Source organism: Heloderma suspectum, chromosome 6 (genome assembly GCF_057233095.1).
Source record: "Heloderma suspectum isolate Gila_16-S chromosome 6, 16-S_ref, whole genome shotgun sequence".
Lineage (NCBI taxonomy): Eukaryota > Metazoa > Chordata > Lepidosauria > Squamata > Helodermatidae > Heloderma > Heloderma suspectum.
The window spans coordinates 114,590,607-114,618,545 of record NC_139463.1 but is presented as its reverse complement, the minus strand read 5'-3'; the positions used below and the strand labels follow the sequence as shown (position 1 = coordinate 114,618,545).

Sequence of the window (27,939 nt, the reverse complement as noted above, 5' to 3'; positions counted from 1 at the left end):
GCAAAGGTGCAAATCTGAACTGTGATTAGACCACTGAATTAAGACAGTATAGTTTCTGGGCCTGATCCACCAGACTGACAGCAGCCTGTCTTCTGAAAAGAATAGAGTGAGGGTCCAAAGAGGGGAGCAGTTTTCTTAGAACGTTTCCTATTCCCAGAATCATTCATTGCTCATGAGGGACATATTCCCCAGACATGGAAAAAAATTTGAGGTGATTAAAAGTTCAATCGTCTGTCAATACATAGGATAAAAACCATCAAACCAATATAGATTCTATTCTGTTTTGACAGAACTGCCAGCCTTATGGAATGATCAGTATTAATTTATTTCCATAAGCAAGGGGAATGATTGATTTGGCAAATCCCAGAGACACAAATCTAGATAGGCTACTTTGGTCACATTCATTTGCCTTACTTTTCTGTTTCCCAAAAATATACCAAGAACAACAATGAAACCACAAACTCTTCTGTTATTTATATCTTTCTTCGCATTAGCTGCTCTCTGTTGTTTAAATCAGGTCTCACCACAATGATGTAGCATTTTGGAAGAAAAATGCAACAGAGTAACACAGCACTAGAGGCCAAGATGGAGAAGATCTCAACAGCTACCATATACTTTCCACTTGTACTCACATAGGTTGGAACAAATGACACCCACACACTGCAAAAGACCAGCATGCTGAAGGTGATGAACTTGGCTTCATTAAAACTGTCAGGCAACTTCCTGGCCAGGAAGGCCACAGTGAAGCTGACAGCGGCCAAGAGGCCCATGTAGCCCAAGACGCAAGAGAACATGAAAACTGACCCTTCGTTGCAAAACAGGACAATTTCTTCAGTCATTGAATGCATGTCAAGATCTGGGAATGGAGGAGATGTTGCCAGCCACAAAATGCAGATCTCTGCTTGAATACCGGCACAGGAGAGGACAATGGAATATGCCAATCTTTTCCCCACCCATTTCCTCATCTGGGATCCTGGTTTGGTAGCCATGAATGCCAACACCACAGATACAGTTTTGGCCAAGATGGTTGAGAGGGACACAGAGAAGACGATGCCAAAAGCAGTTTGTCGAAGAAGGCAGGTCATCTTATGAGGCTTTCCAATGAATAGGGAGGAACAGAGGAAACACAAGAGGAGGGAGATGAGGAGAATGTAGGTGAGGCTTCGGTTGTTTGCTTTGACTATGGCAGTGTCCCGGTGCCTAATGAAAATGCCAAGCACCAAAGCTGTGATCAGAGACAATACAAGTACTGAAGAAACTGAAATGATGGCCAATGTTTCTTCCAAAGCTAAGAAGTGTGGAATCTTAGGACTGCATTCATCCTGGCATTTGTTTGGATAGTGACCTTCTGGACAATTGACACAAGATTCCACATCTGAAAAACAAACATAGAAAGAACTTTGAACAACAACAAAATTGTTCCCAAAGTGAAGTCTTGCTTTAGCAGGAGTTCACCTCCCCAAGTATCTTTTCCCATGGACATTTCTGAATATCTCATCCCAAGTTGCTTAAAAAAAAAAAAGCCAATTCTGTAGGGATGTTGGAGAAATCCTACACAGACCCCAGTGAGGCTGGATTCTATTGAATCCGGCCCCCCAAAGTCAGTGGAGGATTAGATCTCCTACACGCGCCTCCAGGAGGAATCCTCGCTGTCCGGATCCTCCCGGCCGGCCTGCTCTGGCGCGCTAGCCATACGGCCACCTTGGAAAAGGCAACTGGATTGCCTGAATTTTCCTCATCAATGGATTGCCGCTGTAGCATCTATATCTTTGAATCTCAGGTTACATCTTATTCAGCAAAGCCTCTTTTTCTGTGGCTACTGGGTTCCACAACCTCTCTTTAATGAAGGTTTGTCTGAATTAGCTAATTGCTGGAAGTGTAATACTGTGAATGCTTCTCTTCATCATATGTTTCGGCAATGCCCAATTGTTGCATCTTTGGGGGAGGAGTTTATTATATTGACAAACTTTGTACTGGAACACTCTTTAATATTTATTGATGTACATGTTCTCTTAAATATCTCCCTGCTTCCTGGAAATTAACACATGGTCAGTGTAAATGGATTCTCCATTCTCTTTTGACTGATAATACAACATTGGAAGGAGAAATGCTCACCCCCTATAATGCGATGGATTGAGGACCTAGGGATGTATGAAAATCCCCTTACCTGGCTCCGCCGGGTTCCGCTGGGGAGGAGGCACTCCATCCCTCCCCCCGGAATCCTCGCGGGATTCCACGGAGCCGCCGGCTGACTCCGCCAGCAGCTGGACATCTGGCCACTGGCTAGCAGGGATGCATTTGCGTCCCTGTAGTCAGCTGTGATAGCCTACATAAAGACTTAGGTAGCCTATCACGTCTGACTTAAAAAAAACCCCAAAAATGTGCGTACGCAAATGGCGGTGGCTACGGCCGCCGCCATTTGCATTCCTTATTTTTGGCCATCTTAGTCTACATAAATATTTACGTAGACTAAGACGGCCAAAAATAAGGAACACATATGGCGGCAGCCATAGCCACCGCCATTTGCATACGTGTTTTTTTTTTTTTAAGCCAGACGTGATAGGCTATGTAAGTCTTTACGTAGCCTATCACGTCTTGTAAAAAAAAAAACACAAAACCCAACAAGACTGCAAATGGCAGCAGCAGCAGCCGGTTGGAAGACCAGCTGCCGTAGCTGCCGCTGCCAAAGCCTCCACCAGAGCCGCTGCCACCCGGAAGATCTGCCCCAGGTATGTCTCATCCCGGGGGGGATCCGCGGGGCGGTGGGGGGGTGGCAGGCCTTTCCACCACAGATTTCGGGGGGCCGAATGCACTGGCATTCGGCCTCACCGAGATCTGTGGCGGAATTCTCTGTCATCCCTATGAGGACCTCACAATGGTTTCAGCATTTAAATGGGTGGTATATAGGTGCCACTCATGAATGATATCTATATTTGGTCTGCCTTTGTTGAAGTTTATGTATAATTTCTTGTATTATCTATGGTAATTAATACATTTCATATGTATTAATTGGAAATAATATATTCAAACCTTTAGAAATGTCTTTTCTTTTCTTTGTTTTGCTTTGGTTGAAATTTACAATATAAAATTAGTTTTAAAAAATAGGAGGACAAAACTTCACTACTTCAGTCGGATATAACACTAACATTGGAGGAAGGGATTTTCTTGTTATGTTTAGTTTTATACCATTGCTGTGCTCTAGGGGTGTGTGAAACACTTACCCCGTTCCCGCCGGGAGTCCGTGGTGGCGGGGGAGGCGATCCGTCCCTCCCCCCCGGAATCCTCCCCTGCTTGCTCCGCTCGGTGGCAAGTCCCCGCCTTTTGCCGTGATAGGCTGTGTAGATACTTATGTAGCCTATCACGGCTTGGCAGGAACGCAAATGGCAGCTGGCATAGCAGCTGCCATTTGTGGCTGCAGCCCAGCAGTGGCCAGAAGATGACCAAGAGCCACCACCGGAACTGCTGCTGGAGCTGCCACTGGGGCCGCCACTGGAGCAGCCTCCGCTGCCAGGTAGGTCCAGTCCGAGGGGGATTTTGGGGGGTGGCAGGGCGGTAGTCTGTTCCACCATGGACTCCTCACTGGAGGCCATGGCAGAATTCTCCAACATCCCTACTGTGCTCCAGAAAAAAAGTGTTGCATATCTGAAACTCCCGAATTACTGAGTCTTCTCTCTTCATTTGGGGTGCAGGTGCAAACACCTTCTTTAAACCCTTCTTCAAAATGGCCAGGAATATTAACACCATTATTGGAAGGTGATTCTATGTCTTCCTGATCTCACAGGACCAGCTATAGTGATGAAGGGCAGGAGCCCATTGGGATGCACACGTGACTGTTGAACCACAGGGCTCTGGGACCCATCAAGCAACAGTCTGAGTGTTGCTGACCCATCTGGCAACCCTATCCATTTTAATATGGCAAGAACCTAATGCCATCCATTTGGAGAGAGGATCTAAAGAGGCAGTTTGTTGCTGTTAAAGCTGCTTATGGGAACGCATTCTTGCACTGAAGTGACACAGCAACTCAGCTAAATATGGGGACACATCAGCTGGCAGCAACGTAGATCCACATTGTGTGCCTCCGTCAGACTGTCTGTCTGTCCCCCAATAATGCTGGCTGATACAAATGGCCATATGCAGTTGCAGATATTGTGGGGAAATGCCAGCTGTGGAGTGAGCTCCCTTGAGAGGTTCGCCTGGCGCCTATGTTGTACTCCTTTTGGTGCCAGGTGAAGACCTTTTTATTCTCCCAGGAATTTTAGCATTTTCTCTTTCTAGACTTTTCACTCTGCTGTTTTAAATGTGTATTTTAGATCTTTGCATTGCTGATAGGGATGTACAAATCCCTTACCTGGCTCCACAGTGGGGGATCTGCGGTGGGGGGAAGGCACTCCGTCCCTCCCCCTGAATCCTCCCTGGCAAGCTCCACGGAGCCGCCAGCCAGGGCCATCTGCAGCTGCAGTTCCGGCTGCGGCCAGGTGGCTGCGGCCGCAAAGGGCGGCACTCGCAGCAGCCACCATTTGTGTCCTTCCAGGCTGCCATGATAGGCTATGTAAGTATTTATGTAGCCTATCATGGCAAAGAGCAGGGGCTAGGGATGTACGAAAGTCACTTACCTTTTCGCAGCTTGGCTTTGCGGTGGGGGGGAGGCGCTTTGCTTCCCCCCCGAAGTTCAGGTGAGGGGGGGAGGCTTCCCGCCTCACTCAGCCGAAATTCAGGCCGGCGGGGGGGAGGCTTCCCGCCTTGCCCGGCTGAAATTCAGGCCGGGGAGAAGCGCCCCATCTCCCCAGCCGCGAAACAAAAAGTAAAAAAAACAACAACAAAACCCCGTGATAGGCTACGTGACGATTTACGTAGCCTATCATGGCTAGATTTCCAAAGTCAGCCGTGATAGGCTACGTAAATCGTCACGTAGCCTATCACGGGTGACTTTAGAAAAAAAAAAAGCGCATACGCAAATGGTGGCACCCATAGGGTGCCGCCATTTGCGTTCCTTAGTTTGGCACGTCTAGTCTACATAAAGATTTACGTAGACCACGGCGAAAATAAGGGCAATGCAAATAGCGTTCCCTTATTTTCGCCGTAGTCTACGTAAATCTTTACGTAGACTAGACGTGCCAAAATAAGGAACGCAAATGGCGGTCCCCATGGGAGCCACCATTTGCCTACATGCTTTTTTTTTTCCAAAGTCACCCGTGATAGGCTACGTGACGATTTACGTAGCCTATCACGGCTGACTTTGGAAATCTAGCCGTGATAGGCTACGTAAATCGTTACGTAGCCTATCACGGGTGTTTTTTTAGTTTTTTTTTTTTGCAATGGCGGCGGCGGCAGCCGGTCAGGACACTGGCCGCCGCCCCCGCCTGTGCTGAACCGCCGTCGAATTGCCGCCGGAACCCGCCGCCGGGAGGGACATTTGCCACAGTTAAGTCCCATCCCGGGAGGGGGGTGGCGGAGAATTTCACTGCCGATTTCGGGGGGCCGAATGCGTTGGTGCTCGGCCCCCCAAAGATTCGGGTAGAAATACTCCTCCATCCCTTGCAGGGGCGCAAACGGCGGCTCTTTGCCGTGATAGGGTAGGTAAATAATTACATAGCCTATCACGGAATCCTGGAAGGACTAGGGATGTCAGAGATTTCACCACGAATCCCCCAAAATCGGTGGCGAAACGGTCTGCCCCCTCTGCCCCCCCCGGGATGGGACTTACATTGGGCGCATCTCCCTGGCGGCGGCGGCGGCGGTTTGGCGGCACTTCAGCGGCAGCAGCTGCGGCGGCTGTTCTTCCGACCAGCTGCCGCCGCCGCCATTTTCAGTAAAAAAAACCCTAAAAAACAAAAAAAACGTGATAGGCTACGTAAAGATTTATGTAGCCTATCATGGCTAGATTTTTAAAAAATACCGAGATAGGCTACGTAAATGTTTATGTAGCCTATCACAGCTGAGTAAAAAACAAACCCGTGTGTACGCAAATGGCGGCACCCATGGGCGCTGCCATTTGCGTTCCTTATTTTGGCATGTCTAGTCTACATAAACATTTACGTAGACTACGGCGAAAATAAGGGGAACGCAAATAGCATAGCGTCTATGCTATTTGCGTTCCCCTTATTTTCGCCGTAGTCTACGTAAATGTTTACATAGACTAGACGTGCCAAAATAAGGAATGCAAATGGCAGCGCCCATGGGCGCCACCATTTGCATATGCGTGGTGTTTTTTTTTTTTTTACCCAGCCGTGATAGGCTATGTAAACATTTATGTAGCCTATCACGGCTGACTGCAGGGACGCAAACGGCGGTGGCTATGGCCGCCACCATTTCAGACCCGGCCGGCCAGGATTCGCGGCGGGAGGGACGGGGCGCCTCCTCCCCGGCCAGAATTTCGGGGGGGGGAGGGACGGGGTGCCTCCCTCCCCAGCCAGAATTTTGGGGGGGGAGGGACGGGGTGCCTCCCACCCTGGCCAGAATTTCAGAGGGAGGGATGGAGCGCCTCCCCCTCACCGTGAATCAAATTTCATAAAAGGTAAGTGACTTTTGTACATCCTTAGGAAGGACGCAAAAGGCGGCTGCTATGACACCCACCATTCGCGGCCGCCACATCCAGCCAAGACACCAGCCACTGCCGCTGGAGCCGCCGCCAGAGCTGCCGCCACCACCTCCGCCTCCGCCCCAGGTAAGCTTCGTCCCGGGGGGATTCTGCGGGGTGGCGGGGGGTGGGTGGCCGTTCTGCCATGGGTTTAAGGGGGCCAAAGTCCAGTGCATTCATCCACACTGAAATCTGTGGTGGAATTCTCTTCCATCCCTAATTGCTGCTAGGTTTAATTCTGGTTGTCCTTTTATATTGTGTTTTTAAGCTTTCATATTTTATATTGTATTATGCTGTACTTCATGGTTTTAATTTTTGTGAACTTCCCAGAGAACTTTGGCTACTGGGCAGTGCAGAAATGGAATGAAGGAAGGAAGGAAGGAAGGAAGGAAGGAATAAAATACGTCAACCCAGTAAACAAGCTCCAACGATCCATCTGACCTTTAACCTCATACAACCCCACCAAAACTCCATCTTTGGAAGCTGCTACACTGAGTATTACTGTTCACTGTTACCCAACCCAATTTGAAAGTTGACCTCAGTGGCTTCTTAAAAAGGGACAGGTTTCTTTTAAAGGGGGAGAATTATATGAATGGGAATACACCAGCCCCTCCGCCCGCCTCATACCAATGGGTTTGCTCAGAAGTATACTGTAATCACAGTAGATTCCCCCTCGAAGACCTAGTTAATGCTGGGGGTGGATGCCTGGGCTGAGGGCTTGTGCCTGGGGTGGGGGTCTGGAGGTGAGGGCATCAGGCTAGGGAGATTGGTTTGGAGAGGACCTCATGCCTCAGTCTGCTGGGTGGGGCTCATGCTAGGGATGGGTGCCTGGAGTTGGGGTTCATGTCAGAGGGGATATCATAGGTGGAGCCTTGTGCTGCGTCTGGGGGTCTGCAAAGAAGCTTGGTTGAGGGCTGCAGGCTGGGGGGGACAGTTGGAGGGATGGTTTGGGGGGCTTTGTACCTAGGTCTCTGGATTAGGATCTCATGCCTGGATCTTAACAGTGGGGGCTCAGGGGGGTGTTGTTTGAGGTGGGGGTGATGTCTGAGATGGGGCCTCCAGGGGGGGTGATATATTGAAAAGGGCTCAGGGGATATCTCCAGTTGGAGCCATGGCATCCTGCAGTGACTTGCGGAACTCTGCAGGTTGCTTATCTCAAACAGCTCTGAAAAGGTTGAGAAACCTTTTTATCTTGCCTTGGAATTAAAGGGGGAACCTTACAGTACCATCCAGATGAAATCTTGGAAGAACAACTGCTTCTGTGGAGAAACAAAGGGGCTAAAATCTAAGATTAGATGCTGGAGTGTCATCTACTGAACACTGTCTGAAACTCCTAAGCAATTAGGAGACATACGGACAAACGGCTCCAAATAGTACTTCTGAATTTAAACTACCAGCAATATCTGAGGACTTGCATAAGTGTTTTTGTTTGTTTGTTTCTGCAATTATACTTGCTTGTTGTGCTTTTGAAAGTGGAGGATGGCAGTACCAAAGGAAAAAAAGAAAGGCTTAAGAATGTCACCTACCCCCCCAATTGCTCCCCTGGCAAAGGTTTCTAGCAATGCCAGAGATGAAGAGGAGTTGCTCACTTTGATAAAAACTATGTCTTCTCAGCTACCAGAGCAGTCAAAGGAACGTGAAAAAATTCAGGACTCCATTATTGCCCTTCAGGGGGCTGTGGATTTAATAAATATCTCTTTTCAAAAGATGGAAATCGAAGGTTAATGCTCTCAAAGATCAGGTTATTGTTCATGAAATGGCCATGGAGGTGTAACATAATATTTTGTTTGCTCGAATATCTCAATTGGAGGCCTTCACATGTAGAGTGAATCTATGTATCCTTGGTATTAAACACGTGGCTACTGATATAGGTTTGGTTGAATTTATGGATACATTTTTGCATGAGCTATTTGCTTTACCATCTGATTTATTACTTGATATTGAGCATGCATATTGTGTTCCTGGTTCAATACGTGGCACTAAAGGGACTTTTGGGACTGTTATTGTTCAAGTTTCATGAGTCTCTACAAAAAATTATCTTATGCGTCCGGCAAGAGAACGAGGTGAGGTTCGGCGGGGACAAGCAAATGACAAGATTATGCTCTTTCCTGATTACACTAAAGAAATCGCTGACAGATAGGGGTGAACGAAAGTCACTTACCTTTTCTCGCAGCTTTTTTGCGGTGGGGGGGAGCGCTTCGCTGCTCCCCCCGCGAAGTTCAGGCCGGGGGGGGAGGCTTCCCGCCTCGCCCGGCCGAAATTCAGGCCGGGGGGGGAGGCTTCCCACCTCGCCCGGCCGAAATTCAGGCCGGGGAGGAGGCTTCCCGCCTCGCCCGGCCGCGAACACGAAAGTAACAAAAAAAAACAAAAACGTCCCCTGATAGGCTACGTGACGATTCACGTAGCCTATCACGGCTAGATCTGGAAAGTCAGCCATGATAGGCTACGTGAATCGTCACGTAGCCTATCACGGGTGACTTTAAAAAAAAAAAAGCGCGTACGCGAATGGCGGCCCCCATAGGGAGCCACCATTCGTGTTCCTTATTTTGTTGCTGTAGTCTACGTCAATGTTTACGTAGACTACGGCGAAAATAAGGGCAACGCAAATATGCCCTTATTTTTGCCGTAGTCTATGTAAACATTGACGTAGACTACAGCAACCAAATAAGGAAGGGGAATGACGTCTCCCTATGGGGGCCGCCATTATCTGTACTCACTTTTTTTTTTTTTTAAAGTCACCCGTGATAGGCTACGTGACCTATGGCTGACTTTGCAAATCTAGCCATGATAGGCTACGTGAATCGTCACGTAGCCTATCAGGGGACGTGTTTTTTTTTTTTTTCTTTCATTGCAATGGCGGGGGCGGCAGCCGGTCGAAGGACCGGCTGCCGCTCCCGCCCCGCTCGAACACCGGACGAACCGCCAGCCGGACCCGCCGCCGGGAGGGACATTCAGGGAAGATAAGTCCCGTCCCGGGGGGGGCGGGGGGCGGGGGGGCGGAGGATTTCTCCCCGAAACTTGTTCGGGGGGCCGAACACGTTGGCGCTCGGCCCCCCGAAGTTTCGGGGAGAAATTCTCCGCCATCCCTACTGACAGAAGAAGGCAACTCACCAAGGCGAGAAGTTTGGCAAAGCAAATTAACCTGCAATATCATATTAAATATCTGGCTACATTGTGCATTCTTTTTGAAGGCCAGATGAAAACATTTTTGGATCCTGATGCTGCAGAATCATTTTTAATTGGTATTAAAATTAAAACAAGGGAACCAACACTCTCAGCCTCTGGAGCTGGAACGTAGCCATCTTTACTGTTCTTTTGAAGTGCTGTTTGGGCTATAGCTGATAAGATGTCCAGGCAGTTTGCCAGAGTAAATGTTTGCATATTTCTGGTTTTTCCCCCTCCTTTTTTATGTTATATTGTAAAATGCCTATTTGTGTGCGTATGTGTGTGTACACATATACATATATTTTTAGATATGATATTACTTAAAATATAGAAAAGATTTGATTTTCTTTTTTCTTTTTTATCTGTTTCTTAATCTTTATTATTATTATCATTATTATTATTATTATTGGATTATTATTATTACTATTTCTTGTTGGCTAACCCTTTAATGTTTATTAATACGTGTAAACTGAATGGTATGGATTGCTTGCTCCCATTCCTTTGCTATAAGACTGAGGTTATAATCCTGAAAGATAAGGTTTACCGTTTGTGGCATAGTGGATTGAAGATTTAATAATACTTGCAATGTTTGGAAGAATGGTGTATAGGTATAATCTGCAATTGGATTTATATTTAGATATTTGGTTTGTTCTTATTGAAGTTTAATATAATCCTCTTTTTTTTCTTTTCCTTCTTTTGCTATCCTCCCTTTTTTGTTTTTGTTTTCCTCAGAATACTGTAATGTTGAAAACTGAAGATTTGATTATGTTGTTGGTAGTGTTTATTTCATTTATAAAGATCAAATAAAAATAGATTTAAAAAAGAGAGATAGTGAAGGGCTCGGGGGCATGGGGCAGGTGCTGAAGTATAAGGGTGATAGTTCATGGGGTTTTGTGGGGGGCGTGCCTGGCTTCTGACCCCCGGGTCCCGCCCCCAGGCATCACCCAGCTGAACGCTCACCATGCAGACCCAGGCACAAGCTCCCCCAACTGCTCTCCAACCCCCCCAACCTGGAGCCCCCACCCTGAGCCCTCACCTGTAGACACTCACCCCCAGCACACACTTCCACCTCCAATGTCCAGCTCAGACACCAACGTCCAGACATCCACACCCAATATGACCCCCACCATCACACTCAAGATCCCACCACATTCACAACTCCCACCCCTGTGCCCACTCCACAGGCGCCTCCTCCTGAGACCCCAGCCTGCAGGCCCAGGAATGAACCCCCCCATGCCCATCCTGCACACTCCCCACACTGGCATGAGCCCCCTGACTTCTGCACCTCCTGTGCTTTCCATTGCAGACTTTTTATAAATGCACTGACTTCGGTAAACCAAAAATGTGAATCAACCACCCTTCTGCAGGAGCAGGACACAGCCTCTTTAGTTCCCTCCCCCTGCCTTAAACCTTGATTGACTGACTTGGACCAAGCTTCTCTTCCATGGGCTCCAGAGGCCCCTTTAAATCCTTTTATGGCCACATGCCACAGCTCAGCGCAAACATTCTGAAGCCTCCAGCTGACTTCCCTCAATACAAACAAATAGGCTTTTTTTGGGGGGGAGCTCATATCTCCCCCAATCCTTGACCGATCTTGCTGGATATCAACCTCACTGCTAGTTGGCCCCTTCTCTCCCAGCCTGGCAAATTTATTTTATTTTATTTATTTATTACATTTATATCCCACCCCTTTCCCTCCTTAAGGAATGCAGGGCAGCATAATCCTCCTCTTCTTCATTTTATCCTTACAACAACAACCCTGTGAGGTAGGTTGGGCTGAGAGTCTGTGACTGGCTCAAAGTCACCCAGTGAGCTTCATGGCCAAATGGGGACTAGAACCCCAATCTCCCGATGCTCAGTCCATTATTGTGACCACTACATCACACTGGCTCTCCATCCACAGTGGCTTTCCATCCATATTTCACACAACAGTCAGTTGGTCACACCTTTTCATCCTTTTTTTCAAATTTTCACACTCAAAAAAAGAGAGAAAAATCTACCATAGCCTATGCACTAGAAAAACTCCACGGGCCTATACCTTAAAGGGCAACAGTAACTTCCATCTAGGGATGCTGCGGAAATCTGCTGTGAACTCAAATAAGGCCAGACTCCAAAGAATCTGGCCTCTGGAGTCCAGGCAGACTGGCAACACTTACCTCCTGCTCCAGAGGATTTCCCGTGTGGTGGATTTCCGGCTTCCTAAGAAATGTGATACATTCATGGCGGCTAGGGATGTGAGAGAATTCCGCCACAGATCTCGGGGAGGCTGAATGCCAGCACATTTGGCCCCCTGAAATTGGTGGCAGAAAGGTCTGCCCCCCCAGCCCCCACCCCGGGATGAGACTTACCTGGGGTGGATCTTCCTGGCGGCGGCGGGTCTGGTGGTGGTTTGGCAGCGGCAGCTGTGGCTGCCGGTCTTCCAACTGGCTGCCGCTGCCGCAATTTCTAGTTAAAAAAAAAAAAGACGTGATAGGCTACGTAAACATTTTCGTAGCCTATCATGGCTAGGTTTAAAAAAAAAACCCCGTCATAGGCTACGTAAATGTTTATGTGGCCTATCACTTCTGACTTAAAAAAAACAACAACAACACGCATACGCAAATGTGCATACGCATTGTTTTTTTTTTAAGTCAGATGTAATAGGCTATGTAAACATTTATGTAGCCTATCATGGCTGACTGCAGGGATGCAAATGGCAGCGGCTACGGCCGCTGCCATTTGCGTCCCTGCTAGCCAGTGGCCGGATGTCCGGCTGCTGGCGGAGCTGGCTGGAGGCTCTGCAGAATCCCTGCGGAACACAGCTGGCAGGCCAGGATTACGGGGGGAGGGACGGAGCGCCTCCCCCCCCACCATCAACATAATCTGCAAAAGGTAAGTGACTTTTGTACATCCCTAATGGCGGCTGCCATTAGCCTATCACAGGAAATTTACAGCCGTAAATTGTGTACTGTACATAGGGATGTATGAAAGTGACTTACCTTTTCACGGATTCTGTTCATGGGGGGGGGAGGCGTTCCGTCCCTTCCCCCGGAATCCTCAATGGTGGCGGCAGCCGTTCGGAAGACCAGCCCCCGCTGCTGAAGCCGCTGCTGGAGCCGCTGCCGTCCGGAACATCCACCCCAGGTAAGTCTAGTCCTGGAGGGGATCTGTGGGGGGCAGGCCATTCCGTGATGGATTTCGGGGGGCCAAATGCACTGGCATTCGGCCTCACCAAGATCTGTCGCGGAATTCTCTGACATCCCTAATTGTACAGCAATTGTGGCCATAAAGCCCTTACTTTTTCCTAAATGCAGCTGTAAGTGCTTGACGGCCACAAATGGCATAAAACATGCCACTTACAGCTGTAACTTTCCTGCAACTCAGCTAAATATGGGGACACATCAGCTAGCAGCAATGTAGATCCACATTGTGTGCGTCTGTCTATCTGCAAACAGCTGCAATTTAGGTAAAAGGAAGTGCTTTACTGCCACAAATGGCATAAAACATGCCATTCAGAGCTGTAATTTTTCTGCAATAGGATAATGGCAGCCACCCTTAGCGTATCACGTTTTTTAGGAAGCCAGAGAGCCACTCTGCCAACTTCAGAGGATGTGGCAAGGCTCTGGAGGATCCATGGGGCCCCAAGTAGCCAAACTGCCCACAGTGGACCCCCCCCCCGACCAAACAGTGGGGGGTTCATACATGTCTACTTCCATCCATGAGGCCCTACATGGGAAGTTAAGCCTTTTTCCCTATAAAATCTCATAATAAGCTTTATTATGCACCAAACATAGTTAAGCTGCTAGCAAATTACCATTGCTATCTATGTGCAAATTGGGGCAGATCAGAAAAGGGGACTTTAGCTAGGCCTGAAAAACTTTTTGCCCCCATGGGAAATAACAAACAATCATGCAAAATGGTGTCCCCAACCACAATTGGGAAGAGCTCCAGATATTCCTGAATGAGACCATTTCTGGATCCATTTCAGTTGGGGTTCAGGCTGGATTTTGGCACAGAAACAGCCTTGGTCACCCTCTTTGATGACCTATATCAAGAGAAAGACAGAGGGAGTGTGATCCTGTTGAATCTCCTTGATCTCTCAGTGGCTTTTGATGCCATCCACCAGGATACCTTCTGGGATGACACTCAGAGTTGGGAGCGGGAGACACTGCATTGCAATGGTTTTATTCCTACTTGGAGGGTTGGCTCCAGAAGGTGGTGCTTGGGGAACTTTGCTTGGCCCAGTGGATTCTCCCCTATGGGGTTCCACAGGGGTCAGTTTTGTCCCGTATGTTGTACGACATCTACATGAAACTGTTGAGTGTGGTCATTCGGAGTTTTAGAGTGTGCCGTCATCAGCATGCTGATGACACGCAGCTCTATTTCTCCTTTTCATCTTCTTCAGGTGAGGCTGTGGATGTGCTGAATCAGTGCCTGGTTGAGACAATGGACTGGATGAGGGCTAATAAACTGAAGCTCAATCCCAACAAGACTGAGATGCTGTTGGTGGGTGGTTCTGCTGACTGGATGGAGGGTGTTGAACCTGTCAGGATGGGGCTGCAGTCCCCCTGAAGGAGCAGGTCCATAGCTTGGGGGTCCTCCTGGAACCACCTTTGTCACTTGAGGCTCAGGTGGTCTCTGTGGCACAGACTGTCTTCTACCAACTATGGTGGGTGGCCCAGCTATGCCCCATCTGGACAGGGATAACCTGGCTTCAGTTGTCCATGCTGTGGTAACCTCCACATTAGATTACTGCCCTGTGCTCTGCGTTGGGCTGCCTTTCAAGATGGTTCAGAAATTGCAGCTTGTGCTAAATGCAACAGCCAGACTGATAACTTGGACTAGAAGGTTTCCGAGCTCAATTCAAGGTGCTGGTTTTAACCTATAAAGCCCTATATGGCTTGGGACCACAATACCTGATGGCACAACTCTCCAAAAATGAACCTACCTGTACTCTACAGTCAGCATCTAATAGGGATGTGAGAACTCCCTGCTGTTCGCTTCACCTCCCTCTCGTCGAAGCATGCAAGCGATCGGTGATGGCTGTCGATCGTCCCTTGAACTGTTCGTGGCTTCGCTGTTGCTTTTTTTCATTTGGGAACCCATATGCACAAACAGGGGCACATTCACACACAAAGCCTCGAATTTGCACACTTTTAAATCCCCAAAATGCACACTTCCAACTACATCTGCGCAACATTTCAGTTCAGTGTTGCTCAATCGTCCATTGGCCATTGCATTGCGATGACTTTAGGGAGGAGGGAACACGAGGGCTGTTGAACTGTTCTTGCCATGTGCTTTAGCCTGCCCTTCTGACACAGACACACACGCACACACCCAGCAAAAAGAAAAAGCTGGCAGGGTCCCGTGTTTCCCATTCAATAATGACCTTTCCATGTCGTGAATGAATCCGACCCTTTTTCTTTCTGTAAGCATGATGACTCCTTCCATTCACAAAAGTTACATCCAAGCACACAGTAAAACAATGAATGAATTGACCGCCCTCATCTGATTTATGAATGAACTCTTTTAGAACTCTTTTTGCACTCTAAATTCACAGGTGTGTGGCAGTTCAATGCTCAATTAATTGATGTGCAAAATCAAAAGGGCCCTGCCCCTGGCAGCTGTGCATCCCCCCCTAAATGCACATCTATTGATGTGCACATCGGGGGGGCAAATGCACAAAAATGAAGGGCAAATGCGCAAAATCGCCGCTGGAGCCGTTCGCAGAGCAAACAATCACCGAAAGCTGGGGGGGGGGGCTGGCGAACAGGATTGCCATAGCCCCTGAAGCTTTGAGGAAAACTTTAGACTAGAACAGAGCAGAGGTGGGTGAGGGAGGGTTCGCGAACTCCAGTTCGGGAGGCAGAACGGGGAGACAATCGTCAAACACCAAGCTGGAAATGACCGTTCAGGACATCCCTAGCATCTAGGGTCCTCTTCCAGGTGCTTCCTCCGAGGGAAGCTTGGAAGGGGGCAATGAGGAAGAAGGCTTTCTCAGTGGTAGACCCCCATATGTTCCATATGGGGAATGAGTTCCCCGATGAGGTCCACCTGGTGTCAACATTGTTATCTTTTTGGTGCCAGGTCAAGACCTGTCTCTTCTCCCAGGCATTTGGGAGAAGACCTGTCTCTTCTCCCAGACTTTTAATCATTCCTGGATATGTCTTTAGTTATGACTGACTGTTCAAAGTTGTTTTTAATTCTGTGCTGTTTGTGTATATCATCTGTGTGTTTTTATGTAAATGGTTTTTAAAATTTGTATATTGTATTTTAATGTTTTAACTTCTGTAAACCACCCAGAGAGCTTTGGCTATGGGGCAGTATAGAAATGTAATAAATAATAACAACCACAATAAGAGCTTTCTAAAACCGTTTCCCTCAAGATGGCCAAGAGCAAATGTCAAAATTATACATATGTAAAGTTAATCTACTAAAATTGAGAGCAATACATAATAAATAAATGATTTTTTTAAAGATTCCAGAATGTAATTGAGCACAGAACCTGGAGAAGTGTTGCTTGCATTTTCCTGAAAGAAAATGCATCTGTGGATATAATATGTCCTACCCTTCTGGTTGGAGAACATCCCATCAGGACATGGAGCACAGTCATAGCAGCAAAATTTCTTCCCCTCCTTCTTTTTCATGCTGTAACCAGGATGGCAGCTGTCAGTACACTGAGAAAGAGGTGGCACCTATTCAAGGATACTGGAAAAGCTTAGCATTAAGAAAATGTTTGAGGAAATCATTTCACATCAGATAATTCACTAGTAAACATGAAGGCCAATGATATGGAATAGATGGCACATAAAGTAGGAGGAGTGCCTGTTGCACTAAGCATTAGATGAAGTCTAGAAGATTAGAATTTCCATTCCTAGTCTGATCAATGATACAACTAGCTTAGCATCCCATTTAACACCATTAACTAGATACCTGTCTCAGAATTCACATGGAAGTAATGATTGGCAACATTATCTATCCTCTGTTAGCCACCAGTCCATCTTAATCAGAAAAAGTCATCTCTCGATGTTGCATTTTGTTATGGATTTTCTCATCCGGAATACCCACCCTCCATATATCCATTTACTTCTTCCAAAAAATCATTTCTCCTCTTCCTCAATGCAATATTCCAGTAAATGTCAAATTAATTATGCATCATCTAAAGAATGCAGTTGTTTCCCCACCTGGATCAGGTTTCTGTGCCATTTGATTCTGTCCTCATTGATGGTGAATCTTTTGCCTGGACGAGGACTGATCCTTCCTACTTTGACCCTGACATAGGACTTATTTGGGAAAGTGACCAAGTTTGTAATATCAAATCCCCCTTCTAATTCTCCATGTTCATTAAATGTAATTGTATCTCCGGCACTGTTGTTGAATGAGATCGTCTGAATCCATGAGTGGAGCTAGGTGGAGAGAGGAGGAGAATCCAACTGTCAATAAAGTGTTGCAATATTCTCATTAAGATTATTCAAATAGCTTTCCACAAAAGGGGACTATCCCCCTTTATGTAGCATATATAGGGAAAGAGTGGCAAGTCATGAATTGCTGTATATCCAACAGGTGAAGGTGTTGGCAAGAGAGCTTCCAAAAATATCTGTGAAGAGGAAATAAGACTATAGACAAATGCAGTTGGAGCCAGGTTTTGTCATTCTTAGAGGAGATCTATTGAAATTAATGGTACTTAAGTTAGTTGTGATTTCAATGGGTCTGCTCCAAGTATGACTAGGTTTGGATTAGAGATGTAAAATATCTGGAAATTTTGAAGCCATGGGGGGAGGGGGACAAGTTCTTTTGTAGCAAAACTTGTGAACTTGTCAGCTCCCATCAGCCCCAGTTATTATGGCCAATGGTCAGGAATGCTAGGAAGCATAGCCCCAAATGTCTGGAGGAAAGCTGCTTTAGGAACATAAAATATGTTATGTATAACTTTGTTAGCTCATCCAATTATTATGAAAATTAAAACATTTCAAAAGTAAGGTTGACAGAGAATTCCTCCTCGGACTCCAGTGAGGCCGGATTCTTTAGAATCCAGTCCCCTGGAATCCGTGGCAGAATGGCCTCTCCCCTGCCACCCCATGGAATCCCCCCGGGACGGAACATACCTGGCAGCTGATCCTGTGGCTCTGGCAGCTCCAGTGGCGGCGGCGGCTCCAGCTGGTTTCCTGGCTGCTGCTGGGCTGCTGCGGCAGCAAATATGTGGTTGCTACGCCATTTGCATCCTTGCAGTAAGCTGTGATAGTCTACGTAAGTATTTACATAGCCTATCACGGCACAAGACAGCCACGCAAATGGCGTAGCGGCCGCCATTTGCGTGGCTGCCTTTTGCTGTGATAGGCTGCATAAATACTTAGGTAGCCTATCACTGCTTACTGCAAGGATGCAAATGGAGGCCGCTATGACGGCCGCTATTTGCGGCTGCAGCAGCCTGGGCCCGGCAGCGGCTGGAACTCCGGCTGCAGCTGGCCCCGGCGAAACGTACATAGCCTATCATGGCAAAAGGCAGGGACTTGCTGCGGAGCGCAGCTGGCCAGGCAGGATTTTGGGGGGAGGGACGGAGCGCCTCTGCCCCTCTGTGGATTGACCGGCACGGAGCCAGGTAGGGATTTTGTACATCCCTATTCAAAAGTAAACTCGGTAGATTTGTAATTGTTGTCTGAATACAGTATACTTTAAAAATTATTATACCGAACATGATAATTTTATGAGCAAGGCAAGGTATTTATAATATATTTCAGCTTCCTATTTTATGTCTGACCAAAGAGAACTTCAGCAAATAAATCCTGAAACATCTGAATCATCCTAGAAGATAGAAGCAGCAGGAAGAACTGGAGGCAGAGGAAGTCTGGTTTACAGCATCTGCTCCAGTTTGTAAGTAAGTTTATGGAAATTCCTGAACATGTTCTAGTTTGTTGGGTGGACTTAGAGAAATTGGATATGAAGGAAAAGCTTTTGAGATTCTATTTAGTTGGGAAATATTCTCTCATCTTTTAGGAATGATAAGAAATCATATTTCATTTAAGAACCTTTAAGCAATCTCAACTTATTATTTGAAGAGTGACATTTTATTTTAAGTTGTAAATAAATTTCGTTATTATTATTCCATATTATTTTTCATTCATTTGGAAAGGTTATCTAGTGGTGTCAATCCCATGCCGATGTCTAGGATTACAGCATCTGTTCCTGTTTGTAAGTAGTTTTATGGAAACTCCTGACCCTGTTCTCATTTGTTCTTGTTAAAAGAAATCAAGCTTCTGAGTTTCTTTGAGACAGAGAGGAGTTATTTTAGTGGCAGCAGTTAAAGGTTTGATAGCTGAGGCAGCTCACATGCTGGGAAACTGAGCATCACTTGGGGCATCCCAAAATGTATGTGTCAGTAAAAGATACATTAGATCAATAATTTTAATAAGGAATGGAGGAACTAACGATGCTGGGCATCTTACAGAGAGGATTAAAAAAATCATTTCTGCCCCCTGATGGCTTCCTTATTTCCAGAAGTTTTACTTCTCTAGTCTTTCGAGAAAAGTTGTATTACATAGTTTTCAGAAATTAGGGGTGGGGAAGGAATAAAGGCTGGGTAGCAAAATATAAACCCTTAGTCTTATAGATTTTATTCATCATTCAAAGAGATTTCTTTTCCATATTCAAACCTGTTCACTTCTTCAGAAAAAAAAGAAAAGAAAATGGCCCTTTAAACAACAACAGGAAGGAAAAAAAAACAACTGTTTTCACCCTGCATTTTTTCTGGGTTGTTTCTGGAATGTCATATCTCTAGTCTGGATCCAACCCTCTGCCTGTCTGCTAGTCACATTTGGGAATGGGGGGAAGGGTATTGAAAAGATGAGCAAGACAATCTTTGGGTGCTTTGCAGAGATGTAGAGCCAAACAATATGTCTGGGTAGGGTGTCCATTTTGTTCGTATTAGAACCACCACAAGGGGAAGGAATCATAGAACCATAGAACCATAGAATAGTAGGGTTGGAAGTGGCCTATAAGACCACAGAGTCCAACCCCCTGCTCAATGCAAGATGTTTACTACTTCTCTCTCCAGCTGCAGGTTCCCTGCCCTTGTTATTATGGAATATGGAAGAAAAACACCCCATTGGCACAATTACTTTTTTTCCTATGTCCCATAGCTGTGGTGTGGGTGTGGATGTGGGTGGTGCAGATAGAGATGACTGGTAAACTCATGGCCTGGGAAGTATTCAAAATACCATTCCTGCAAAGGGAGTCCCAATATATATAAGACCCCCACCACAAAGATAAAAAAGGGAAAGTCATAGATGCTAGCTGTAGCACTAACACAACCTATGTTAGAGTTTAGGATACTGACTACTGCATGTCACACCACTGTCCAGTAACTAGGTCATGACAATTGACTTCTGTCCATGAGAAGAGGTTACCTGCCAGGGTTCAACATTCTGAGGAGACAGTCTGCCTCTGCTCTCCATTATTCTGTGCTTGATTCTTCCGGAGTACAAGGTGTGTAAGGCATGTGCCACAGCATAGACTGCATTATAGATACTGTAGCTGTGGCCGGTCATGCTCATTTCAAAAAGGGATGCAGGAAGGCTCTCTAGCTTCTCCTCCCCGGTACATGGTCCACCTATTAAACTCACAATTGAGTTTGAAAGTGAACAACCAAATGCTTGCTCCCAGAAATCATTAATAAAACCATCCTCATTTGCCTGGGAAGGATTGACAAGCTGAAGAAAGCCTGTGAAGTCTTGAGGCTCCTTTGATGGAATTGTAAAGGAGATAGCACCATGGAGTCTTTGTATATCAAATCCTGTAATCTTTCCAAAGATATTTAATAGGAAATCAATTTGGGCTGTCGTTATCCATACTTTTGCTGCAGAGAATTTCTCCTTATACTTAGGAAATATTTGATGAATTACTCTGCTTCCGAGTATAAGAAATTGCAACCATGTAACGGCGGGAGATTCTCCATGTATTACAACTGCATTGGCTTTGCTCTCCACGAAAGTTTGCAACATACTCAATTTGTCAAAGAGCATTTGATGTATATCATATATATACATATTTTTTCCAACCCTTTCTGTGAATTCTGAACAGATTCCGTTCTGCAAAAACAGAAGCTCCATGGTCTTCAAGAAATGATCTCCACCATCATCATCCATAGCCATAAGTCCAACCCATTTCCATCTGAAATGCAGAAGTAACTGGACAAGCCCTTGGTACTGAAGGGCTTCATTAGGGACAATGCAGTAAAAGGAAGGGAAATTGGTTCCATCCTTCACTGTCAGCTCAAATGATCCATATGAAATCTTTAAAAAAAGAAAGAAAAAAGGGCCAGACATTTCAGAATGGGAACACAAGTATTTGATGTCCTCTTCACTCATTAAAGTGAAGGGTGGGTGGGTCACAAAACAAACTGTTTAGCCATTATGAGTCTCACAACTGCTTATTAAAATGACACTTGTTGTTATTGAGCTAATAACTTGAAACTTGACATCCATGATCAAGCTGATGAGGTGTACAATTGTGCGATAGCAATCTAATAAGTAGCAAGTTCAAAAGTACTAGAAATTAACACATTTTACCTTTTTGCTCCGAGCTACAGCTTGGCTAGGGATGAGCAGATTCCCTACCTACTGGACTGTGGGGAATCCACCTGCAAGGGGAGGCGATCTGTCCCTCCCCGTGGAATCTGCGTAGCGATGGCGGAGAATTTCTCCCTGAAACTTCGGGGGCCGAGCGCCAACGTGTTCGGCCCCCCGAACAAGTTTCGGGGAGAAATTCTCCACACCCCCCCGCACCCCCCCCGGGACGGGACTTACCTTTGCCGAATGTCCCTCCCGGCGGCGGGTCCGGCCGGCAGTTCGGCGGGTGTTGGTGCGGGGCGGGAGCGGCAGCCGGTCTTTCGACCGGCTGCCGCTGCTGCCATTCCAATAAAAGAAAAAAAAATGCCCCCGTGATAGGCTACGTGATGATTAACGTAGCCTATCACGGCTAGATTTGCAAAGTCAGCCGTGATAGGCTACGTAAATCGTCACGTAGCCTATCACGGGTGACTTTAAAAAAAAAAAAGCGCGTACGGATAATGGCGGCCCCCATAGGGAGCCGCCATTCCCGTTCCTTATTTGGTCGCTGTAGTCTACGTAAAGATTTACGTAGACTACAGCGACCAAATAAGAAACGCAAATGGCAGCTCCCTATGGGGGCCGCCATTAGCGTACGTGCTTTTTTTTTTTTTAAAGTCACCCGTGATAGGCTACGTGATGATTTACGTAGCCTATCACGGCTGACTTTGCAGATCTAGCCATGATAGGCTACGTTAATTGTCACGTAGCCTATCACGGGGGCGTTTTTTTTTTTTTAAACAACTTTCGAGTTCGCGGCCGGGCGAGGCGGGAAGCCTCCTCCCCAGCCTGAATTTCGGCTGGGGCGAGGGGTGGAGCCTCCCCCCGGCCTGAATTTTGGCTGGGGCGAGAGGCGGGAAGCCTCCCCCCCGGCCTGAACTTCACGGGGGGAGCAGCAAAGCGCCTCCCCCCCACCGCGAACAAGCTTCGACGACAGGTAAGTGACTTTCGTCCACCCCTAAATCTGCGTGAGCTGGCTGTGGTCTGTGGCGATTCCGCGGAGCTACACACTGGCTCCCTATTGCTTTAATGTATACAGCTGCAAATGGTGTAGCAGATGCCATTTGCAGCTGTAAAGCCCTTATTTTAACCTAATTGTAGCCGTAAATGGCTGCAATTAGGGGTGCATGGATTCCCCACCATCCATTCCGGGTGGGAATCCACGCGGGGGAGGCGATCTGTTCCTCCCCCCCCCGAAATCCTCGTGGAGTGCCTCCATTCTGCAAGGATTCCGCAGAGCTCAGGGCTGCTTACTTGAATCAACCGAAGCCCTTCGCCTCCAGGGTGATTGCCCTTTTTTTTTTTTAAAAGGAGATTGCCAGGATGTCCCCATAGCCTTATACGCAAAATAGAGCCATGAATCTTGCACATAAGTCTATGGGCACATAGACTTATACACAAGATTCATGGGTCTATTTTGCATATAAGTCTAGGGGACATCATGCCGATTGCCTTTTTTTTTTTTTAATGGCGATTGGCCTGGAGGCAAAGGGCTCCCAGTGCAACAAGCAGCCATGCTGTCCTGCACGGAATCCTCCAAGAAAGGAGTTAAGTGGGACCAATCCGCCACTGATTCTTGAGGCCAGATTCCAAAGAATCCAGCCTCATTTGAATCCACGGGGGATTTCTCTATCATCACTAGCTGCAATTAGGTTAAACTAAGGGCTTTATGGCCGCAAATGGTGTCCTTTTTTGGTTGTATACATTCCAGCAAAACAGTAATGGTGGCCACCATTACCATATCTCCAGCTATACGGAGCCAGCGTGTGGCTCCGCAGAATCGTTGCGGAGAGGAGCTGGATCACGCAGATTCCCATGGGAGGCGGAGGTAAGCGCTCCATTCCACTGTTCCAAAGAATCCGGCCTCATTGGGGTCCACAGCAGATTTCTCCGCCATCCCTAAGCGTGGCATGTAATTTCTTCCTTTCAAACTTTGGTGAAAACTACTGGTGTATGGTATTAAAGCTTGTTAAGTAGGTGTGTCTTTCATTGGTTTGGTGAAGTTCTGAGCAGTGGGTTAAACTTACTAAGGTTTGTTTGCCCCATGAAAGCCTCTAGCAGTAACTACTGGCAAAATTATGCTGGAGATGATCAGTTTTACTCTGAAGCTAGAATGCTGCAAGTTCACCAGGCTTTTGAGAGGAATTCTCTTAGACAAGGCTTCTCCGTACAAGGCCGATTCCCTTTTATTATGGAATGTGACATCACAAGGTTCACGTAGCCTGTCACAAAAAGATCAGGGATGCAAATGGCGTCCGCTACGCCGGATGCCATTTGTGTCCGCAGACCAGCAGCAGGCGGACGTCCAGCTGTGGACGGACCTGGCCGGCAGCTCTGTGGACTCAGCGCGTAGTGGAGCCAGCCGGGGAGAATTCCGGGGGCTTGAACAGATCACCTCCCCCACCGCTGTGGACCCCCAGGCTGACTGGTGAGTGGGGTTCGTACACCCCTAGTGTAATGTACCTGACTGATTGACTGTGTTTCACCTCTTGCTTGTTATTTGGACCACTTCTGCTTTTGCCTGATCCTCTTTGTCTGACCTCTGCCTGGATTTCGACCACCACTGTTGTAGCCTGAGCCCCATTGGATAACCACCTGTGGGCATGAAGGGTTGCTGACTTCACTATAGTTAGAGTGTGGTCCAGTCAAAGCAGGACAACCCCATGGTTATGACAGTTAGACGTCTGTGTAAAATTCATCCCTTCACACAGGCTTTTCTGAAGTGTGATCTAGCCAGTTATGGTTTGTAGCACACAGCAGAGTGTGTGGTTTGATTGCTGATTAATTGTATTGTGTTTTATTGTTATATCATAGAATCATAGAATAGTAGCGTTGGAATGGGCCTACAAGGCCATCGAGTCCAACCCCCTGCTCAATGCAGGAATCCAAGTCAGAGCATTCCCCGACAGATGGCTGTCCAGGCTCGTCTTGAATGCCTCCAGTGTGGGAGAGCCCACCACCTCCAGAGAGCCCACTACCTCCCTGGAATAAAAGCAAAAATATTTATTGTAGCTTTTATTCCATTGTATTTTATGTTCACTGCTTTGATACTTTTGTGGAAAATGGTATATAAATTGGAACCATAAATAAATGCAGTGGTGCAGGTAGATCATTGTAGACCCTGAATGAAATGGTCTTATCCCACCCCCCTTTAGATGGCTACGTGTATTAGGTAATCTATGACACAATACAGCTAACAATTCTCTTCCCCCTCGAAGAACCATTCCATGGGTTACAATTGCTTCTGCAGTCCGTATATGTTGGAACATTTGACAGAGCTCATGAGCAGGGTCAAGGAAGCTATTAGAGAAAAGAAGGCTTCCTTGCTCTCTCTTTTCCTTCTCTCTCTCTCTCTCTCTCTCTCTCTTTTTCTCTATTTTATTATTGATGGCTCCTCTTAAGTATATTCTGATGTTGGAAACTGTAGAAGATGATTATGTTGTTGGTGTTCTTTATTTCATTTATAAAGATAAAAGTAGAATAAAATGATTCAAGAAAAAAGAAAGAAAACCAAGTTGTATGACACAGTTATGGTTATTATTCGAGGCACAGCTGTGCCTCCAGTAGATAAAGTGATCGGTCAAAAAAGGGTTCCGCCATGTAAAATGAAAATCAGGGGGGTGGGTTATTGTAACCTTAATAAAGTCGAAAGCGTTTTACCAATCTTCCTGAAAATCACATGTGGGAAGTTTGGTTAAAGACTGAGAGAGAAAAAGGGTAGTTAACAGAAAAAATAAAAACTTGGTCATACAGTGTTGGCACTGAAAACATGTCTTGGCAACCATTTGTGCCCATCATATGCCAAGGGGCTGGGGGCTATTTATGAAAACCATATGCTTTCCTATTCCCTTTCTATTGTAGTTGGTGGGATTTAATTTCTTTAAAAAAAATCAATTTACTTATTTTTTAAAATAATTTTTATTGGTATAATAAATCCCTATGAGATTTCATAAGGCAGCACTTGAGGGGTGTGTGTGTGGAATAACTGCCGTGTGAAGAAAAAAGAAGAAGCAGCTCACTGAGTTTCTGGGACCTTTGTGTGTCTGTATTCAGACAAGCAATCCTCACAAGCTTTTTGAACATGTTTTCCCTTGGCTTGGAGACTATTTTGTGCTATCTTTCCCCAAGCCAGTTTCTCTGAGCCAGGCACCTGGTGCCTGAGCAGACTGGTGTACTTTTTGCCTGCTATTTTGTTTCGCTCACTGGTGAAGCATGGGCTTCAGAACACTTTTCAGTTTAAAACACTGTCTTCACTTTCTACCTGAATTAATTTTCCCTCCCTGGACACACTGGTCCAAACTCCACGAAGCCAGGAAATTGGAAGCTAAGGCTGATGCCTTATCTGACGTGTCCCGTGATCAGTCATGATGTTGTGCAATGTCACAAATTGTGCTTGTTTACAACTCACCCTCCATGCACCCACACTTTTCCTGGATCTTTCAGTCCCAAATCCAGATTGGGAGGATGAAGATTTGGGCCCATGACAGTACCCTCTAGGTGTTTCTAAAAATGAAAGTCCGTGGGTTTTTCCCATGAATTTTTGTATAAGCAACAAAAAAGGGCACTCTCCTTGAATATCTCTCAAAGCAAGTGGAGACAGAAGGAAACTCTGAACACAAGATATTCCAGTTCAGAGAAATAAAGGGAGTTAGTGGTGGGCAAACAGGAAAAAGTAGAAAAGGTGAATAAGGGGTGTCAAACTTGCACTGAAAGTTGAGGAGGACATCCCTCTATTAATGAGGAGTTCTAGCCAATAGCTAAAAGAAACAGAATGGATGTGAATTTCTCCCTGCCATGGTCCTCTTCCAGCTAAGACTGGGGAAGGCTGGAAGACCATCTTCTTGTTTGGCATTTTCCTGCCCTTGTCCTCCCGTGGTAGTGTGCGTGTTTGAAATATTAAGGTGTGTATTTTGTCTCTTATGCCCATCCCCAGCTTACTTCTTTGTAGAAGCACATCCTCCACATTTTACACATCCAAACAGACACAGAGATGCACACTTGGTCAATGATTCCTCTAGATATTCAGTCCTGTCACCACTGGAACAATCCTTCTCTACACATATTAAACACACAGTGTCAGTTGAGATTTAGTCGAAGGAGGCCCACTGAAATCAATGGGTTTGCTCCAGGCATGACGAAATCTAGATCAAACCCATAAGGGTTAGAACCTCCGACTTCTCAAACAAAGATCTGGATAGCCAAGGGGTATTCCAAATGCAACTTCACATATTTCAACTCCCTGTCTTCCCCCGTCCCTCTGTACCACTCCATCCCCTGACAAATCATCAGACCGCTACTGGAAAGACAGAAGAAGAGTGTATTACAGGGGAGGTTGGGGGAATCATCATGTACTGATCCTACCTGTGGAACCTTGTAAAGACTTAAGATGTCTGCCATGCGTGAGGAGGTATCAGAGCCAAGTCCACCGATGACTCCTATGACATTTTGCTGAAAGCCACATTTATAGTTGGGGAGAAACTGATGTGAATTAAAGAACAAGTCCAATGTGGTGAGGTAGATCATCTTTGAATCAGTGTAGCTGTCATAGATGTGGAACCCAAGAGTGACATTGGGCAAGAGGTTGGGATTCTCATTGATCTCATCAATGGCAAACACCAAAGCCAGGACGTGCTGGTAGAACTTTGTTGCCACTCTGAAAAAGAAGTGACATGCTGTCTCATGGGAGAGTTGAACAGTGCAGGAAGTGATTTTATCACAGCACTGGTCCACTCTACATCTGAAAGATTCAGCTGTCTGAGCATAAGAAGATAGCATAACTAGCACATCTTTTATGGACACATCAATGTAGAATAGATCAAACATTTTCTTGTATTTCACTGTATTCACCTTCAATATTTCTATCCATTTTGTTCTTTATTATACATTTTCAGCTCCTAACATCCACTGTGCTTCAGCATTTTGCTATATTGCCACTTTCTGAGTGCTCTTGAAACTGCATCTCCTTCACACACGACAAGATCTGTTTGAGCCTCCAGCAACTATCTTTGCATAGCCTGAAACACATGGATGACTGACCATAGGGAGGAAAATAGACAGTTGGTTGATAGACATATGGCAGTGATTGCAATGATGCCTGTTTTATGACCCAATAACTTTTTTTGAATGGTACCTGTTCAGGAAATCATGACTGTCCTGTTTTGCAACACAGTTCTGTCTGACAACACAGCTCACATCTCACCCCCTGCCCCCACATGTGTATATAGATTTGCCAATTTGGGGTTAACCCTCCATGGATGTGATAAAGTGGACAGTGTCCATGAAAGCTAATGCCAAAATAAATATGTTCAGTTTGAAGGTGCTACAAGAATCTCATGTTTCTTTTTTTGGCTAATGCCAAAATAAATATGTTCAGTTTGAAGGTGCTACAAGAATCTCATGTTTCTTTTTTTGGCTAATGCCAAAATAAATATGTTCAGTTTGAAGGTGCTACAAGAATCGCATGTTTCTTTTTTTGCTGCAGCAGACTCACCCGGCCACCCATCTGGAAAGCAGAGAAATGTTATTTATGTTCTTCACAAGGGAAGTAGTACAGGTGAACATCTCTAGGGCTCCCCCATAAGATCATTAGGCCCAGGGTGTAAAATTTCCTTGCTC

General features: G+C 46.2%; 1 protein-coding gene across 1 annotated transcript; it reads right to left on the bottom strand.

Annotated features, from left to right (window-relative positions):
* Positions 1-473: 473 nt before the first annotated feature.
* On the bottom strand, positions 474-26,280 carry LOC146342629 (vomeronasal type-2 receptor 26-like). The gene is made up of 5 exons (XM_084807945.1): positions 26,263-26,280; positions 20,125-21,009; positions 16,906-17,127; positions 16,290-16,416; positions 474-1,375 (listed from the first exon to the last, which is right to left on the bottom strand). Exons 1-5 carry the CDS (start codon positions 26,278-26,280, stop codon positions 474-476), a joined length of 2,154 nt encoding a protein of 717 aa, XP_084664071.1.
* Between the last annotated feature and the right edge of the window lie 1,659 nt (positions 26,281-27,939).